The sequence below is a fragment of the Artemia sp. Qi Xiang Cuo genome, chromosome 19, assembly GCF_049724085.1.
Source record: "Artemia sp. Qi Xiang Cuo chromosome 19, ASM4972408v1, whole genome shotgun sequence".
Taxonomy (NCBI): domain Eukaryota; kingdom Metazoa; phylum Arthropoda; class Branchiopoda; order Anostraca; family Artemiidae; genus Artemia; species Artemia sp. Qi Xiang Cuo.
In genome coordinates this window covers 27,778,639-27,799,720 of record NC_142812.1, presented here as the reverse complement: position 1 = coordinate 27,799,720, position 21,082 = coordinate 27,778,639, and the positions used below count along the sequence as shown (strand labels likewise).

General features: G+C 34.2%; 2 protein-coding genes across 2 annotated transcripts in view; both read left to right on the top strand.

The window, feature by feature from the left end:
- LOC148940685 (synaptotagmin-1-like) overlaps window positions 1-14,881 on the top strand; it is a 62,635-nt gene extending 47,754 nt beyond the window's left edge. Inside the window, exon 6 of the mRNA XM_089105041.1 lies at window positions 14,717-14,881. Within this exon, the coding sequence (XP_088961167.1) occupies window positions 14,717-14,881 (165 nt within the window). The remainder of the gene's footprint in view (window positions 1-14,716) is intronic.
- A 218-nt stretch (window positions 14,882-15,099) lies between these two features.
- LOC148940684 (uncharacterized) lies at window positions 15,100-18,736 on the top strand. The gene is made up of 2 exons (XM_089105040.1): window positions 15,100-15,666; window positions 18,602-18,736. The coding sequence occupies exons 1-2, from the start codon at window positions 15,100-15,102 to the stop codon at window positions 18,734-18,736; spliced, it is 702 nt and encodes a 233-aa protein (XP_088961166.1).
- Window positions 18,737-21,082: the final 2,346 nt, after the last annotated feature.

The window sequence follows — 21,082 nt, the reverse complement described above, 5'->3', positions numbered from 1 at the left end:
AAAAGTTAAAGACATTTTAAAAGATGATTTTAGAAGATGTTTTCGAAAAGGATTTGAGGCTGAAACTCTGTGGTCTTTATAATACACAAGTTGTATTTGAACAGTGTTGTGAGGTCCCTACCCCAACCCCAAAGGGCTCCGATCCCCCTACCCCAACCACAAAGGGCTCCGATCCCCCAACCCCCACCCCGAAGAAAGCACCCCGCCCCCAAAGGTCCCCCGGGCTCCCAAAGGACCACCCGGCCCTCAAGAGCCCCCCGACCCCCCAAAGCCCGCCCCGGCCCCCCAAAAGAGGCCCCTGAGCCCCCATATTTTAATACTTTTTTATGGCTTTATTATATCTTTTCAGAACAAGTTATTTTCTTATTGTCCATCCTAAACCCATTTTACAAGTTGAAGTACCCATCCTTTTCACCCACAACTTTACTATACTGCTTTCTAATGCTCCAACACCAATCAGCACCTTTTCAAAGGCATTATAGAGACAATTCTTTTCTTAGTCTCCCTCCTATACTAATTTTTACAAATTAAAGTAGCCATTCTTTTCGCAAAAAACTTTACAGCTTTTTTGAATGATCAAACGAACCGAAAAACAATTCAAAAGGCATTACAGGAAAAATTCAGTTCTTAATGTTCATCCTAAACCCATTTTATAAGTTGAAGTTCCCATCCTTTTCACCCACAACTTTACTTTACAGCTTTTTGAATGTCCAACACCAAGCAATACTCTTCGAAAGGTATTTCAGAACAAGTTCTTTTCTTAGTGACCGTCCTAAACCCATGTTACAATTGAAATACCCATCCTTTTCACCCACAACTTAGTTATAGGTAAGAGTTTGAAGTTTTACATTAGAGACTTAGCTTAGAGTTTTAGTTGGAGTTCTAGTTTAGTTTAGTTTAGTTACAGTTCAGAATTTAGAGTTTTAGCTTAGAGCCTTAGCTTAGAATTTTACTTAAAGTTGTAGTTTGGTTAAGTTTTAGTTAAGAGTTTCGAGTTTTAGTTTAGAGTCTTAGCTTAGAGTTTTTGTTAGAGTTCTAGTTTAGTTTTAGTTAAGAGTTTAGAGGTTTACCTTAGAGTCTTAGCTTAGAGTTTTAGCTTAGAGTCATAGCTTAGAGTTTTAGTTAAAGTTGTAGTTTAGTTAAGTTTTAGTTAAGAGTTTAGAGTTTTAGCCTAGAGTCTTAGCTTAGAGTTCTAGTTTAGTTTAATTTTAGTTAAGAGTTTGATGTTTTACGTATGAGTTTCAGTTAGAGTTCTAGTTTAGTTTAGTTTTAGTTAAGAGTTTGGTGTTTTACCTTAGAGTCTTAGCTTAGAGTTTTAGTTAGAGATCTAGTTTAGTTTAGTTTTAGTTAAGAGTTTAGAATTTTAGCTTAGAGTCTTAGCTTAGAGTTTTTGTTAGAGTTCTTGTTCATTTTAGTTTTAGTTATGAGTTTAGAGTTTTTAGCTTAGAGTCTTAGCTTAGAGTTTATGTTGAAGTTCTAGTTTAGTTTAGTGTTAGTTAATAGTTTTAGCTTAGAGTCTTAGCTTAGAGTTTTTGTTAGAGTTGAAGTTTAGTATAGTAATAGTTAAGAGTTTCGAGTTTTAGCTTAGAGTTCTAGTTTAGTTTAGTTTTAGTTAAGAGTTTGTTGTTTTAGCTTTGAGTTTCTGTTAGAGTTCTATTTTATTTTAGTTCTATTTATTATTTTGTAGTATTACCTTGCAGTCTTATTTTATAGTTTTTTTTCTAGTTCTAGTTTTGTTTAGTTTTATTTAAGAGATTAGAGTTTTTTAGCTTATATCCTTATCTTAGAGGTTTTTTTAGAGTTATATTTTATTTTAGTTTTAGTTAAGAGTTTGGTGTTTTACCTTAGAGTCTTAGCTTAGAGTTTTAGTTAGAGTTCTAGTTTAGTTTAGTTTTAGTTAAGAGTTTAGAGTTTTAGCTTAGAGTCTTAGCTTAGAGTTTTTGTTAGAGTTCTAGTTTAGTTTAGTTTAGTTTTAGTTAAGAGTTTAGCGTTTTAGCTTAGAGTCTTAACATAGTTTTTTTCGAAGTTCTAGTTTAGTTTAGTAATAGTTAATATTTTAAAGTTTTAGCTTAGAGTCTTATCTTAGAGTTTTTGTAAAGTTTAAGTTTAGTTTTGTAATCGTTAAGAGTTTGGCGTTCTAGTTTAATTTAGTTTTAGTTAAGAGTTTAGAGTTTTACCATAGAGTCTTAGCTTAGAGTTTTAGTTAGAGCTAAAGTTTAGTTTCGTTACAGTTAAGAAAATAGATTTTTAGCTTAGAGTCATAGCTTAGAGTTTTACCTAACTTTTGATTTTTGCTAGTATTCTTTGAAAAGCTTCGTGCGTGCACAGTGTCTATTATCAGTGTTTTTGTTACTTCCCCTCTTAAGTTTAGGCTTTCGTTTCTTTACAGAGTTTACTATAGATTCTTAGATCGGAGTTTTTGTTAGAGGTCTATTTTAGTTCAAAATCTTCTCAGAAGTTTTTGCTTTACCTTCGACTTTCAGTTAGAGTTCTAGTTTAGTTTACTTTTAGTTAAGAGTTTAGTGTTTTATCTTAGAGTCTTAGCTTAGAGTTTTAGTTAGAGTTCTAGTTTAGTTTAGTTTTAGTTAAGAGTTTAGAGTTTTAGCTTAGAGTCTTAGCTTAGATTTTTTGTTAGAGTTCTAATTTAGTTCAGTTTTTGTTAATATTTTATAGTTTTTAGCTTATATTCTTAGCTTGGAGTTTTTGTTGAAGTTCTAGTTTAGTTTAGTTTTAGTTAAAAGTTTAGAGTCTTAGCTTAGAATTTTTGTTAGAGTTGAAGCTTAGTTTAGTAATAGTTAAGAGTTTAGAGTTTTAGCTTAGAGTCTTATCTTAGAGTTTTTGTTAGAGTTCTAGTTTAGTTTAGATATAGTTAAGCGTCTGGAGTTTTACCTTCGAGACTTAGCTTATAGTTTTAGTTTAGTTTAGTTTTATTTAATATTTTATATTTTTGTATACTAGATTATTATATTATTTTTTTTTTTATATTTATATTTTATTTTATTTATATTTAATATTTTTGTTTTTTAAATTATAGTATTATATTAGAGTTTTAGTTAGAGTTCTAGTTTAGTTTAGTTTTAGTTAACTGTAACTAAATTCTAAATTCTTAACTGTAACTAAACTAAACTTCAACTCTAACTAGAACTCTAAGCTAAGACTCTATGGTAAAACTCTAAACTCTTAACTATAACTAAACTAAACTAGAACTCTAACTAAAACTCTAAGCTAAGACTCTTAACTAAAACTAAACTAAACTAGAACTCTAACAAAAACTCTAAGCTAAGACTCTAAGCTAAAAAACTCTAAACTCTTAACTAAAACTAAACTAAACTAAAACTCTAAGCTAAGACTGTAATCTAAAACTCTAAACTCTTAACTATTACTAAACTAAAATTTAACTCTAACAAAAACTCTAAGCTAAAACTCTAAACTCTTAACTATTACTAAACTAAAATTCAACTTTAAAAAAAACTATAAGATAAGACTCTAATCTAAAAATCTAAAATATTAAATAATACTAGACTAAACTAAAACTTAGACAAAAACTATGATAAGACTATAAGCTAAAAACTCTAAACTCTAAACTAAAACTAAACTAAACTAGAACTCTAACAAAAACTCTAAGCTATGACTCTAAGCTAAAACTCTAAACTCATAAATAAAAATAAACTAAACTAGAACTATAACTAAAAGTATAAGCTATGACTCTAAGGTAAAACACCAGACTCTTAATTAAAACTAAACTAAACTAGAACTCTAACAAAAACTCTAAGCTAAGACTCTAAGCTAAAAAACTCTAAACTCTTAACTATTACTAAACTAAACTTCAACTTTAACAAAAACTCTAAGCTAAAACTCTAAACTCTTAACTATTACTAAAATAAACTTAAAATTTAAAAAAAACTCTAATATAATAATATAAGATAAAACTATAAACTCTTAACTATTAATAAAATAAACTAGAAATTCGAAAAAAACTATGATAAGACTCTAAGATAAAAACTCTAAACTCTTAACTAAAACTAAACTAAACTAGAACTCTAACAAAACTCTAAGCTAAGACTATAAGATAAAATTCTAAACTCTTAACTAAAACTAAACTAAACTAGAACTCTAACTAAAAGTCTAAGCTATGACTCTAAGGTAAAACACCAGACTCTTAACTAAAACTAAACTAAACTAGAACTCTAACAAAAACTCTAAGCTAAGACTCTAAGCTAAAAAACTCTAAACTCTTAAATAAAACTAAAATAAACTATAACTATAACTAAAACTCTAATCTAAGACTCTAATGTAAAACACAAAACTCTTAACTAAAACTAAACTAAACTAGAACTCTAACTAAAACTCAAAGGTAAAACATCAAACTCTTAACTAAAACTAAACTAAACTAGAACTCTAAGCTAAAATCTCTAAACTCTCAACTATTACTATACTAAACGTCAACTCTAGATAAAACTCTAAGCTAAGACTCTAAGCTAAAACTCTAAACTATTAATTAAAACTAAACTAAACTAGAACTTCAACAAAAACTCTAAGCTAATACTCTAATCTAAAAACTCTAAACTCTTAACTAAAACTAAAATAAAAAAGAAATATAACAAAAACTCTAAGCTAAGACTCTAAGATAAAATTCTAAACTCTTAACTAAAACTAAACTAGAACTCTTAATAAAAATGTAAGCTAAGACTCTAAGATAAAAACTCTAAACTCATAACTAAAACTAAACTAAACTAGAACTGTAACAAAAACTCTAAGCTAAGACTCTAAGCTAAAAAACTCTAAACTTTTAACTAAAACTAAACCACACTAAAACTCTAAGCTAAGTCTCTAAGGTAAAACTTCAAACTCTTACCTATAACTAAGTTGTGGGTGAAAAGGATGGGTACTTCAATTGTAAAATGGGTTTAGGACGGTCACTATGAAAAGAACTTGTTCTGAAATGCCTTTTGAAAAGTATTGCTTGGTGTTGGGCATTCAAAAAGCTGTAACGTAAAGTTGTGGGTGAAAAGGATGGGAACTTCAACTTGTAAAATGGGTTTAGGATGGACATTATGAAAAGAACTTGTTCTGAAATGCCCTTTGAAAAGTATTGCTTGGTGTTGGAGCATTCAAAAAGCTGTAAAGTAAAGTTGTGGGTGTAAAGAATGGGTACTTTAATTTGTAAAATGGGTTTAGGAGGGACATTAAGAAAAGAACTTGTTCTGAAATGCCTTTTAAAAGTATTGCTTGGTGTTGGAGCATGCAAAAAACAGTATAGTAAAGTTGTGGGTGAAAAGAATGGGTACTTCAACTTGTAAAATGGGTTTAGGATGGACAATAAGAAAATAACTTGTTCTGAAAAGATATAATAAAGCCATAAAAAAAGTATTAAAAAATGGGGGCTCAGGGGCCTTTGGGGGCCCGGGGACCTTTAGGGGTCGGGGGGGCCCTGGGGGGCCGGGTGGTCCTTTAGGAGCCCGGGGGACCTTTGGGGACCGGGGGCTTCCTTCGGTGTTGGGGTATGGGGATCGGGGCCCTTTGGGGTTGGGGTAGGGGGATCGGAGCCCTTTGGGGTTGGGGTAGGGACCTCACAACACTGTTCAAATACAACTTGTGTATTATAAAGACCACAGAGTTTCACCCTCAAATCCTCTTCTAAAACATCTTCTAAAATCATCTTTTAAAATGTCTCTAACTGTTTCGCCGAAATAATTCCCTAAAATGTCTAAAACGGTTTCGCCCAAATAATCCCTAAACGTAATTTCTGCGTGTTCCTTTTGTTTTTGGCATCCCTGCGCTGTCACATTTGAAATTACTAAGAAACCCTTTCCCGCGTTAATCTATTCATCTCTAAGATGTTTCTTGGAGAATTGTTTCCAGGGCGAAGTTTATTAATACCTTTGGATTTTGACCAGTAGAATTGTTTCCGGGGCGAAGTTTATTAATGTCTTGGGTCTATTCCTGGAGAATTGTTTCTGGGCAAAGTTTTTTAATGTCTGACAGATGATGTCATGGTTGATTGATTTGTCAAGAAAGAGGAATTAAATTGTTGTTTCTAAGGGGAATTATTGATTCACGAAAGGGGAATTAATTTGTTGTTTCCAAGGAGAATTGTCTTCGGGATGAAGTTTATTAACCTGGATCATAACATTCGCTCCGAGCGTGCACTTGACCAAAACAACAAAAACGACAAAACAAGATCTTGAAAGAAGTGTCATTGACTCTGTCCTCATTAGACTCAATAATCCAGAAAACATCCATCAAAGTGAGAAAAATCCTGTTTTTTCATTCTCACTGAAAAAAACTATAAAACATGCATAAATTACTGTACTCGTCGCTGTTTTTTTTTAATTATCACTGACAAAAACCATAAAACAGACAAAAATTTATGTTGACATCCATGAAAAAAAACAAATAAATTTACCGACACTCATAACCATCCAAGAAACATCCATAAAAGTGAGAAAAATCCTGTTTTTTCAAGTGAGAAAACCCATAAAAACATGCATAAATTATGTAAAAAAGTTGTAGGTGGCAGCAGGGGTGTCGCGTGGGACCTCCTGAGGCCTTTCTACTATTATTGTAACCGCTGTTTCGAAACAACACTTCATACTTGGAACTCCTTGTAATACGTTTAGTAACAATTGATTTATCAAATCGAATGAAACGGCACTGGTGAAAAAGTTACAATTATATTTCGACTTTTATAGTTTTAACTTAGAGGTAAAACACCAAGTTTGTGGAAAAAAAACTAAAAAGTGCTAATATAAAACTAAAAAACTTGTTTTCTGACAATGAAAGCCATAAAAATAACTGAAACAGTTAGTTTAGGTCAACACCAGGGTAATAGACTTGAAACTCAAAACCAAAACGACAGGGGTGTAACAGAGAGGACAAAAGGCCCCAACGTTCAAACAGCCCCATGTTCTACTAGTTTTCCGGCTATCCTAGATAGTCTGTAAAATTCTGATCTAAAGACAGGACATACCCAGGATTTTTATTCGGGAGGGAGAGAGCGTCTAGGTAGGTTAGTTAAATATTGATTGTTAAATATCGACTACTTTTATTTAAATATTTAACGGTTAAAATATTGATTTTAACCGTTTTTGCCTGAGAGAGAGGAAAAAAATCAAATATTGATTTTAACGAGTATTCTACCTGAGAAAGAGGCAGAAAACTGAAGATATAATGAATTTTTGTTTTAATTTGGCTATTGAAATAGCGCGAGAAATCATTCAAAATTCCACGAAGATTCGAATTTCATTGTTCAATTCATATTTGCTAGCCTGATCTACGATTGTAACTAAGTATTCAATGTTTGTAAGCTCATAAAAAAAGAAAACCACACGTAAAATGTTTTTCTTAAAAGACACCAAATAGACCTTCAAGATGTGATTAAACCATCACAATCCAAATCAATGGTGCTAAAAGCCCTCAAAACTCTCTGAATTTATTAGCCAAATTTCAAATACCCAGAATCACCCTGGTACATTTCTGGAAGAGGGTCGCAAGGACATCGGTGTCAAAAAGCAAACCTAAATAAATAACAACACCATTTTTCGAAGAAACATCTCTTGTATCTCCCATTAAAATTGTCCCACCCAAATTATGCAAAATTGAGATCTCATCTTCTTTCTTCTAAATTGTCCGTTAATTGTGTCACTCGAAAGCAATTTGTACTGGGGCTCATTGCACTAAATTACCAAGACGTGATGTAGCCGAATTCGCACCTGCAGTCCTTGGACCAACCCTGCCTCTCGTAGCTCTATCCCTGCTTCTAGCGTTACATCTGGGCAGAGTGGCTAGATGGGGCACATTTGCAGCATTTATGCGCTTTTTTGAGGGGGGGAATCGCTAATTCGGCGTATATTCACTAGAAGAATGGAGGTTTCGGCGCATTTTCACTTTTCGGCAGCGCAACTTTAGATCACGCAACTAGCAACACTGCTTCTGTTGCCACTGCACACTGGAATCCCACCCCTAATGTACAAATATATAGCCCAAATTATATATTTCGCATGCTTTCCGTTTCTGGATTCCGTCAGCGTTGATTCAATTTACTGGTAAACGGGTTGAAACAAAAGTGATGCATGACAAATATATAATTCGGGCTATACATTTGTACATTATGGGGGTTGGAGGTAAAGTATAGTGGAATCGCAGTCAAAATGTATCAAGTACAATTATTCTGCATATTATGAAGTAAGAATTGTTTTCTTAGCATGTTTCCTTCTCAACATGCCCAATTCTGGGCTTATACCCACATCTGTACTTACGGCCCTGTCACCTTGCCTTTGCTGTGTATATTTGGTGAACAAACGAATTACTCCTGGTTCAGCACAATGATTTAAGTATATTTATCCATTCATCTTTTATCAAAAATTGAAGTAATACTGAAAATTAACAATTCTAATTCACTTTTTCACTCACAAAGAATGTTTTTGCGCGAGGAACAATATTTCTGAGACGGATAAATGAAATTTCAAAGAATCCCAGGGTAGAATCTTGCATTAGAGCCAGGATCACTGAGACTCAACCTAACCCTTGATGTGGAAGCTCTCAATGAACCCTTACCTAGCGTAAAAACATACAATAATGCATCTACTTGCAGCCATTGGAGCCTAAGTTTTTTTTCCGGTCTCTCTGATTTGCCCCTCTCGCCCCGCCCCCTACCTGTATACCTTAGTAAAAATAAGAAACTACTTGCATGCTCCACAGTGACTAGAAATTACACCCCTTTCTACCTTATCGCCGTATTAACCACTTTGTGCATTAGCCCTACCTGATTTCAAATCCAAGCAAAAGAAACAAAAGTTCTAATCCTTGAACCGATATGTTGTATACAGTACCTTCACTTTCCCCCCTTTTTTCATGCCAAGAAAAAGCTCGTTATTATTTTTGGTAGTTGCTTTTACTCTATCCTGAGCAATTTAAACCCTGAGACCTGACAAAGCACAGTAAAATTGGATTACCGTTATTTCAGAAGACTTCTCTCATTCATATTCTTTTACAAGAATGAGTAGTAAATCTTTTTCTGCCATCAACACAACAGATTTATGTTCTTGTCATTCAAAGGACACTGAACTTACCATATAACCATTAAGAACGAGTATAAAAACGAAATATTTTAGTATAAAAACGGATAAATTGCCTGTCTGTATTTAGTTTCGCTTAAACGTTGTTTCTGGAACTTTCAGGGATCCCGTTTTAGGGAGGGCAGATGCAAGCAGGTGTACCATACCTAGGGGCGAATCTCCAGCAATTTTATTGGGAGGGGGGCAAGAGGGGTCCATATCCAGATAGTCAAGGGGCATGGGATATGTAATAATTTTGTCTCCACATTATTGGTGGGGGGCAACTCCCCCCCACCTGACCCCCCCCCCCCCAAATGACGCCCCTGACCATACCCTTCCTCTCGTGATGCAAAATATGTGTTTCTTTTTTATCATCCCCTAGACAAACTACCAGTTAACGCCCCTGAAAACTGAAGTGATTCCTATCTAATTCATGAGTGGCAAAATTAATATAGAACTTTGTTGTTTTTTAAGGGGGAGGAGGGGGGCAACAAGAAAAACCTTCTGTAGGAGGATTGGAGATTCAAACAGTACAAAACTCAGAGCATATACGCATTACAATTCAGCATGGGTCAAACCAAGTAAGATTTAACCGACGCAAAGTTTGGAATCGCAATTAATGAAGCTTAGCCAACGGAACGCTAAACCTAGATGAAGCTAGAATTCTGTGTAGAGGAAATTCAACCCAAAATAAATAGGTAAATAAAAATTGGAAATCTGGCAGGACCTGGTCCACACCACGCTGGACACGGTAAACTCCATCTCAAATAAATTCGGTGGAAATTGACGGCGGAAAAACAACGGTGGAAATTGAAACCAAGCAAGAGTTCATGCCAAGCCTTTGCAAGGTTTGACTCAAACAAATATCAATCTATTTGTTTTGTACTGTAAACTCAAGCCATAGTTATATCCCAGTAGGGCGCATGAAAAAAAAAATAATAATCAGCAATTAAACCAACATGAAATTAAAACCCTAAAATTTACAGATCATCCTTCATAACTAAGATGAATCATATTATGTTAAGATTGAGTTTTGCAGAGGCTGAATTTCAAGCGGAGTTTGTTTTTACTAATTTGAGTTTTCTCGGGGTTGGATTTTGTTCAGGTTGAGTGTAGCATGACTGAGTTCTATGGTGCTGACAATTGTTGTTGTTGTCGCTGTTTTGTTTTTCTTTTCATTTATGATGAGTAGAATCGTTCTGAGAAATTGCTCTTGCTCGATGATTTTTGCTTGGATTGGATTTTACTACGTTGCGTTTATCTTTTTTATAAAAAAGAATTGCCTTAGATCAGATAAATTCACATTTTATTTGAAACAGCTATCACGATCAAAAAAGACAATATTTGTGACTCTCCTCAGACCGGTAAACGGCAAGATAATAGGCCTAAATCAAAATGGTACTTTTTTTACTAAACGGTCAAACAATAAATACAAACTCAAGAAAAGACCATTGATCAAAAGCTAAAATTAAATAAAAAGTGAATAAGGGTTAAAAGAAAAACAATAGATTATGGTAGAAAGTGTAAATGCGTGAAAAGAGGTAAAAAAAAAGAGAAATGAGAGGAAGCACTGAGAAGCTCAATAACAAAGAGACCTAATTTTTACGATGCCTTTCTAAGTTCATGCTAAGAGTGAAGAAATAGGGATTTGAAGGTACATGGCCGGCTCTCAATCGGGTACTCAATCTTTTTTTTTGGGGGGGGGGGGGTACACAAAAAACCTCAAAACCGCATACAAAATTTGTTTATGTCCATTTTTGTTATGTTTTTACGAGTCACACAATTTTTTTTTTTTGGGGAGGGGGGGGTTCAAACACCCCCCCCCCCTGGATACGGCCTTGATGGCCGGGGACTGGGTTTGACAGGGCAGTTTTAAGGTTTTTTTTTTTACCACATTCTGAGATTATTGGGAATAAATGTGTTAACGGACAACTCCCACGGTGTCAATAAAGTTGGCGAAGCTGGTCAGAAGTTAATACACGGTTTTTCCTCGAATGAATTTTTTCACATTATTCCAGTTCGAAAAAAGTGGAGCTCTGTTTAAGTTTTTCACGAAAGTCAGCCAATTTTAGCCAATAGCAGAAGACTTCTGAGAAGTTTCAAACAGGCTACTAGAAACTAACAGATGCATGGAGTCTTGAAGCTAAACAATTACTCATTTCTCTAGTCAGAAATAAACCACCTATATGATAAAATATATATATAATATATATATATATATGTATATATATATATATATATATATATATATTATATATATATATATATATATATATATATATATATATATATATATATATATATATATATATATATATATATATATATATGCATATATTTATATATATATATATATATATATATATATATATATATATATATATATATATATATATATATATATATATATATATATATATATTAATGTATATATATAGAAAACCACCTATATGTAATATAGCAAAAGTTTCTAAATACATTATAGTGTGTACTTGTTTATATCTTTTGTTCAGTAAAAGTAAGGGTTAGACTTAAAAAAAGAGATTTACAATAAAATACGTGACCACTAAAATAGTCCTAAAATCGTCACTTCAAGTAAGTGATGATTTTTAACCTTAGTTTTAATGGTCGTGTATTTTATTGTAAGTCGTATTTTACATTTGTGCGTGCTTTGTTGATGACAGCTCTTAGATATAGAGCCGAAATATTCATTTAGACAATTTTCCCTGTCTTAGAATAATGCCTCATTGTTTTACATCTTGTTTGTATTATTGGAAGGCAGTGTTGTCATCGTCGTTCTTTGACAATCGCCTCCCACAGAACGAAATTTATATTTGCCCCCTGATTTCAAAATCAATTACATTTAAGTAAAGATGCAAGAACTGCGTAGCAAGTATAGACCCGAACAGTCAGAGTACTTACATGACAAAAATTAAAAGTGAAGAACAAGACAAAGCACTAAACTACTTAAACAAATTACTAATTATATCGCATAGAAAAGTATTGCTCCTTTTTCTTCCTTTGAACAATAATTGCCACAACAAGCTCCATTCTAAAAACGAAGAGTACAGTTAGTTCTTGGGATGTGGTACTATTATCACTTATTAGTCCAAGGTTATAACGGTGCTTATTCAGATTTTTTTCGTATGTTGATTACATCAATCTGCCATCTGTTAGTTGCATAAAGTAGTTATTATAGTATTATGGCCTTATCATGCTTCTAGTCATCGTTTACTTTATTGCTATGCTCCTGGCTATGGCCCTAATAAGTACTATTCAAATGCACCTACATTTTAAAATCTTTGGTACTTTCCCATTATATAGGCACTTCTAAAAAGCCAAGTTTGGTTAGTGCTAATGAAATAAAATAGGATGAATATATAATAGTTTAGAAACAAATTGTAGCTATATATTTGCACATTAGGGGGGTGGGGGGTAAAGCATAGCATATATTAAATACGTAACGTAACGTAACCTAACCTAGGTACCTTCGTCCCCCCTAAACCCCAAAAAACAGCAGTTTAAATATCGTATACGCAATGAAAACCACGCTATGGATTGCATTACTCTGAAGCCGTCTATTAAATTAACCCGTCACAGACAGGTTTTTCATGACTGGTTTCCTTGTAGGTGTTCATATAGTGGGAAAGTACCAAATCTTTTAATAATAAAAACTATATTGCGATCAAAAGATTATGAAGATCGATATTATAATATATCATAGTCATCGCAATAGCTCTAACTTAGTAAACACCAAAGTGCCTTCACTGTATTTTCTCCCTAGCCTCATCTTCCTAGTGTCCCATTTAAAGGTTTACAGCGATTCGAAAGGAAATTGACACCCCTTCCACACCCCGTCGTGTACCGTCATTTGGTCACATTGGATGAAACGTCTAAGATGTGATTTTAATCAAACCGTCTAAAGGTTAAAAAAATGTACCTCTGGGCGCGACATGTTCCGTACAACCCCTGGGGCAAGGGCCCGAAATTACAAATATCCCATTTAAAACAGGTTAGGTATCGTAGATTTATTTTAACAGACAAACCGACGTTGTATGCCTTGCACGGGTAAGAGTCATATCGAAATGCCAGAAGTAGTGCCCATTGACCCATGTACCTTCTTTCTTCACCCCCAATTCACACATATATGTTGTTCGGTAGATGGATAGTTCTGAATCTCCTGAGCTTGCTGATTCTAAGTCTGAGCCTAAACCTAAAATTACAATTATAGCCGCACACTAATCTGAAGTCCACTGCACAGGGGGTGCCCAAGTATGCAAATACTACATTGCCAAACAAAGGCTTCAAAAAGCAATTTTAGTAGAACGACAGGCATGTTACAGCTTGGTGAAATCAAGATCATCCATATATTTTGGCCTTGATAATGTTACGGCCCTGGACCAGAGCCCTATCTACGCCCCCTCTCAATCTCGTTAGATTAGATATTTTGCATCCCATTACATAACTGTTTAAAGGTATGGGAGAGTCTGAAATAATTGTATTACTTCCTCAAAACACGGAAAGTATGTATTCCTTTATCAGTATTTGATTACGCATAATACTGATAAAAGGATTTATAGTCTGAATGATTTTTGTCAACATAATTAGAGTTCCTAAGGCAGAGCCCTGGGGCCAGAGAAAAATTTTTGGTCAGAGACAAAATGGACTATTTGCGATCTTGCTTGAATAAATGCATCTCTTTTTTATTTAAGAAGTGAATGTATAGTTATGTAAAAGATGAGACCCTTTTAAATACTGGATATGTCATAATAGTCATGGATATAGCCACATCTCAATTGCCCCAGCAGCGATTACAATACGAATAGTGTTGCGCTTCCCAGGAAATGGAGAGAATAAAAGATGTGCTTAAAACGTGGACGTTCAACTGAACAAAAAATTAGAACAGATCTTTGCTCAACCCATAACAAAATTTGTTCATCAAATTTGGTCATCAGTATAAAGCAATTAATAACAATTTTTTTAAGACTTGTAGTGGAACAATTAACTAAAGGTTGTTTGAGAGTTATAGTTCAGTGACACAATAAAAGAAAAAAAAAATAATATGTAAATGCTTCATATGAATACTCAATAAATTACAAAGAAATGCTATTCTAAAACTTTAACACTGTCAATTTAGCAGGTTAGACAAGAATTTAAATTTTCCCAATCTTAGCTCTCCCAATCTTAATCTCTGCACGTGCTGTTCTCCCTCGTCTGGTCAACCGAATTGATACCTGAAGAATGGAAGGAAGGGATAATCATTTCTCTGTGGAAGCGGAAAGGTAGCCGTAGCGATTGCTCGAATTACAGAGGAATCACCCTCTTGTCAGTGCCTGGCAAATTATTCACCATGACGTTGCTTGATAAGAGTATCCAGTTCATTCGTAAATGCCGCCGGATTCAGCAAGCAAGTTTCATGCCAAATAGATACACGACCGAGCAGATATACACTATTCAACAGGTCATCGAGAAAGCCCGCGAGTTCCAGTGTACAGCATATATTGCATTTGCTGACTTTCGACTCGATCGACCGTGAGTCCCTTTGGCTGATACTAAAACGAACGGGACTCCCTGATAAATATTGCAGCCTGTTCAAGGCGCTCTACACTGGTACAAAAAGCTCCCTTCAGGTTAATGGTCGCTGATACCCACTATTCTAGATAGATGCTGCTATAAGGCAAGGCAGTGTTACTGCTCCTGAACTTTTCAACACGGTGATTGATTATGTCATGAATCGAACCATGAATTGGCTTCAGCTCAGGCTGAAACACGGCGATAGAGCTCAAAGTGATTCTAATTTTTCAAGAGGAACTGCCCTGGTTTGAACTTTTGCAATTAAATTCCAGACAAGTCTCAGCGTGTTATCGGAGGATGCCACAAAAGTGAGACTACATAGTGGCGGATAGAAGACAAAAATAATGATTGTTGACCTAGGGGGACAATCCGTCAACCCACCATCATTCAATTTAATAGGCACACTATAGAAGTTTTCAAGTCTTTTACTTACCTTGGATCTGTCGTCTCGGATAACGGCTCAATTGAAATGGAAGTCCAATCGCGCATCGCGAAAGCTGCGTCTTTTATTGCTCGATTATGCCGTTCCTTGTGGCTAAAGCCCAACATTAGCCGAAAAAAAAAAATGCGGATCTACAACACGACCGTAACGCAAGTCCTTCTCTACGGTGCTGAAACTTGGCCGGCAGCTGCTTCTGTTCGTGATGCCATAGATGTAGCACAAACAAACTTCCTAAGACGAATCGAAGGGATCAAGTGGTACGACTTCGTCTCAAACACCCGACTGCTGACACTAACGAATCAAACCTCCAAGTCTCGTCAGCTCACCATAAGAACTCTACGATGGTTTGGCCACTTAATTCGCATGCCTGAAGAAGCACCCTCCAGCTTACTTTTCAATCTTGATCCCCCTCAACATGGATCGAAGCGCCCCCATGGAAGACCCCGGTTCAGATTGAGGGACAGCTTTACCAAGTACCTCTCGGTGATCGGTACTGACCTCCAAGAAGCAGTCACGCTTGCGCAGGACCGTTTGGAATGGAGGCAGAGTCACATCTCTCTCTACACTGGACCACCAACAGGAGCCTTAAGTCAAGTAAGTCAAGTCAGCTCACCTGAATTCCACTATCCCAAAACACACAAAAAAGTTTTTTTTTACCATCATTTCCATCAGCAGTACCCCTCCCCCTCCCGTCCCCACCACTTAAGAAACATGTTAAGGGATGAAATGGTGATTTTACTAGAAGACAAATTGAGCCCTTCTTCCGTCCCCACGAAAAGTTAATAAAAACATGGCTTTGACCCTACAATATATGATTACCTTTAATTTTCCATGAATTGCACATGGCGATTTATCTACGGGTCAAATATATGCAACTTCACGTAGAAATACATATTTTACATCAAGCTTCAGTTGAGAATTCTACCAAAAATCAAGTCGATCAGCTCTTAACTTAAGATAATCATCTGAACACTTTAGCTGGATCATAGATGTGGCAAAGAAACTACAGAAATAATCATTACTTTGATCAAAGAATAAAAGCTCCAGTTGAGAGATACTAAACGGTTTTTGTCAAGCGTTACTTCTTAGAGCTACTGAGCTCTATTAGTATTTAAGTTATTTTCATTGTTGTTTAAGATGGGGAACTGTAATTCCCCAATTCAAGGTTTTCAACCATGCTGATTCCAATAGTGCATTTTTCATTTCGCTCCGACGCCATTTTCGAGGGGTTTCAGGCTGTTTTCAAAATCACCATAAATTTCTTTTTGCAATATACTTTTGCTTTTAAGATTAACCGAAATAACAAACCTATACTCGAGGGAATCAATAAATAGATTCGATATGAAAGCTCTTCGTAGAATTTGCTATGACTCGCACAGTAAAAAATAGCACAATAGAGCACCGACAGCTAAGAACAAAAGAATACAGTTGGAAACCTTATCGTTCAAAACTGTGCACTTTTCATGGCACTACCTACTCTCTCATGACCACTATCGACATGCTATTCATGTGCTCACAAAAAGGGGTATTTCAAACTAGGGTCCCTGGAAACCTAGCTATGTTTCTTACATCTTTTCTAATTTGTATTCACTTTTTATCTGCCTAATTAAATTAAGACTGCCAAAACTAGATGACTTTGGTGGTTTTTCTTTTTTTAAACCACCCAGCTGAATTTAGTTTTCACCATAGACGTTAACTTTAAAGCTCCAGTTTAAACGCTTAACAATTGTAGAACCACTGCATCTTAATGCCATCTATTCATCACTGAACTAAACATTTATGATATTTCGTCTTTGGGGTCTTATTTACGCTTTTTCGTAAATTCTTGTTCTTTTCCAGTGGTCTAAAAAGTCCCCTTCAAAGATGGACTTGTATATAAGCAAAAAACTTAAAAGAAACAAATAGAAAACATATTTTACAAGAGTAAATTCACATACATTAATTTTATATGTATATAAATAATTTAGCTTTCAAATGTGATATTTCTGTGGTAAACAATAAGAACGATTTGTAAGCAAGTATGTGCTGCAAGATTCCCAAAACTCTAAAATCCACAATGAAAAGATTTTTTTTCCTCTAAGAGTTGCAGCACCTAACAAACAAAACAAAAGAAAAAAAATGCGTGAAAATCTGTATTAAGACGGTAAAAAACAATATATACAACGAATTGTTCGATTTCTCATCCAGATTTTACTTTCAATGGAAGATTAAAATGTAAAAAATAAAGAAAAGTAAATAAAATTTTAAGAAAAAAAACAATAACAAAAATAAAAATATCCAAACACAACTTGTACAATATGAATTGCCAAAACGAAAAGCATTAAGAACCTCCTCTGTGCTGCAAAGCCTGTTCAATATACGACAAAAACAAATAAATCAAGTTTAAAAGTAAACTATACAAGATTCACCACAAGCAAAATTCTCTTTCAATAGAAAAAAAGACAAGAGTGCCACAAACATTGCAAAAATAGTACCTAGCTGCGGCACAAACAAATGCCGAAAAGAACTCTTTTCAGTCAGAGCTCATGTTCGATAGATAATAAAAACCTACTACTACTACTTAAAACTTATTGCTGCATCAAGACGCCTAAAGCCGACGCAGCTGTACACGCTCCCTTTATTCAAGGAATAAAAAATCCCTTTTGAATTAAGCCAGTACGTTAAGAATGACTTCAGTTTTAAACTTGCACTAAATATTTTCATGTCCAAATTTTGTAATGAGAGAAAGATCACAATTCAGATACAATTGTAACGTAAAATACTAATATAATGCACAGTAATAGAATCAAGTAGTCACATTTCATGGAGCTAAGATGAAACAAATTCATTTTTAAGAAGGTTAAAGCACTAAAGGTTGAGTTTTCCAACAGAACTTGAGGAAATAATCGAAAAATAAACTAAGCCACCTTATTCTGAAATTTTTACAGACGAAGTTTTTTTTTGGAAAAATTAACAATTCCAATTTTCAAAAAGAAAATGAAAAACAAAAAACTGTTGTTGTAAAAGCTTTGGGGCTAGACAATCGACCCCTTTGTATTGGCTTAAATCCAGAACTATCCTGAAGGGGGCAAAATTATTTTCTGATAATCAGCCTAAAACGGGGTGAACTAGCGAAATTCTAAAAGAGGACAGAATTCAGAAAAATTGAGAGGTAGACAATTTTAATTGTAGGGATAACAAGGTGTGAAAGATAGATCATTATATAGTCACGACCACAAGCGTGATAAGAAAAATTGTTTATGCTTGAAACTATAGGAGAATTAAACGAAAAGCTGGGGAAAAAATTATGTCGGGGAGGGGCAAAACGAGGTCTGGTGGCCCACTGCCCCATAGAAATTGAATTCCTTATCCCATTGGTAGAAATGACATTGACTTTCGTTATTTTATTTAACATTCCTTCCCATCATTTAGACAATAAAATGCATAAAATCCCGTTATGCTCTTCAAACGCCAATATTTTTTTATCGTGCACTCCGTCGTTTTTTTTTTTTTTTTGTAAATTACATTGTTACTAGTGACTTTCCTATAGCTCAGTCAGGATTGTACAAATTGTACAAGTATCTCTTCTGCAATAATGAGACTTATTGGCTTTGGACAAGGAACATATAATAAAAATTTTCTTTTCACGCCATCTACATTTTCTTCCAAGATAAAAGTAATTTAGGGATAGTTAGCGCTCAAAAACTTATTCAGCCGAATTTATTTGAAGAGCTTAATTACAAATTATAAATATCACTCTGAACATTTTTAGAAGAAGTATCATTAAATTCTCCCTTAGAAAATTCTTATTCTACAAGGCTTACAATAATATTTCAACTTTTTCTTTTTCTTTATAGGTTTTTAGTAAATTTTGAATCATAAAAGCAGTTTATAATTTGATTGATTGTTCCTTAGCAATTGTGACTTGATAAAGTGGTCTATTATTTTCCATAGAATTTAAATGTGTGTAGTAAATGTGGGTTTTACTCGTCTTTTATTAGTGAACACGGTCGAATTATAAAAAAAAATCTTTTACTGCTGTTTCTTCTGAAAACTCATCGCAATATGAAACCAGAGGCCCACAAGGCCCTCCTTTCTTATTCAGATTTTTATTCCTCCCATGATTTCTATCTTGCTTTAAATATTGTCTTATGACATTTCCCATCCCATTCGAGGTTCAAATAATCTCACCGAGATTGGTTACATTTCTTTGAACAAAATATGACATTATTCTGCGAGCTGAGTGAAATAAGACATAATAATAGTCACACTCAACACATAAGTGTATTATCGAGGTTCATATTTTTGCACAAGATAAAAAAAGATGATAATGTAGCTTCAAATTGCATATAATGCATTAAATTACTTAGGTAGTAATTGAGCTAAGGACATCTACTAAAACTAAAAAGCCTCCCTGCTGCCTATAAGGAAATAAACTTTTCACCTACGACCAGTGAATAAAACCCACTAGACGAACCTTTGTCACTTTCTAATTATTCTCCGAAACAAGGGTAAGATAGACAGATTTAGGTATAAATTTAGAATTGTGGCCCCTGATAAGGAGACATGTTAAGAAAACAATTCTTACTTTGAAATATGTATAATGATCCTAGTTAACATATTATCCAAGAGGAGAACCTTTATCATCAAGTCTTTCCTCTTTTTTCCTTCTTTTTCCAACTTAAAAGAAAAAAATTACAATTTTTGCCATGCTCTCAACCAATGCGTAAATCTTTTGAAATTGCAACTATAAATTGTTAGCGTTCATCCCGGTAATTGTTAATTCCTTTTATTTAAATGATAGATAAAGCAGTGGCGAAAATACAAAATACTGCTATAAATATGCATATACGTACAGAGTGTATACCCCCAGCCCCTAATGTGCAAATATATAACAAAAATTGCATTCTGAACCTAAATATAACCAAATGAACTGTACCCCAACCCCTAAATATATTCAAATCAGGGTATATATTTGCACATTAAGGGGGTGGGGGCAAAATCTATTTGTGATGTAAATGAAGGTTATATTTAGAATCAAAATGCAATTTTGGTTGTAAATTTGCACATTAGGGGGGTGGGTGTATATACTCTGTATGTATATGTATATTTATAGCAATATTTTGCATTTTCGCCACCGCTTTATCTATCATTAAATAAACGGAATTAACAATGACCGGGATGAACGCTATCTATACGGGATGAACGCTAACAATTTATAGCAGCAATTTCAAAAGATTTACATATTGGTTTTACAGCATGGAAAAAATGAAAATTTATTTCTTTTAAGTTGGAAAAAGAAGGGAAAAAGAGGAAGGATTTGAGGATAAAGGTTCTTCCCTAGGTTAATATGTTAACTAGGATCATTATACATATTTTAAAGTAAGAATTGTTTTCTTAACATGCCTCCTTACGAAGGGCCACAATTCTAAATTTATACCAGATTTATTTGGGTAGAACAACGATGTCAAATTGAAGCCTTTAGAAATCGGAAAAGAATAGTCTTTAATATTCTTTAAGAAAATAATTTTATAAATATGACTTTATTAAATTACAAACCAACTATTATCTTAGCCACAAGGGTGTCAAACCTCTGTTTATAAAATCGTTCAGAATTTTTTTGATTTTAGCCAAGGGCAGCCGTGAAAAATATCGATGGTAATACGAGCCAAGCCTTTAATAAGATTCCTGGGTATAAAAAGGCTAGAAAAGATTACAAAAAAGACTTAAAAAGATACATCGAAAATTCGTTTATAGACATTTTTATCGCGCTTTTACAAGTCGAACAAAGATTTCGCAGGGAAGGGGGTTCAGTCCCAGTAACCCTTCCCCCCTGAATACGGCCTTTGATTCCATGTAAACAACCTTTTCATAGGGTAGGTATTGCACTTTAGTATTAATACTTTCCCAAATTAGAATCCACAGACACAATACACTGTGTACATTCTAGGCTGCAAGCCCAGTCTAAGTCAGTTGTTGTTCGACAGCTTCCACAAGGAACGATAAACTTACTGAATGTTACAGAATTTTC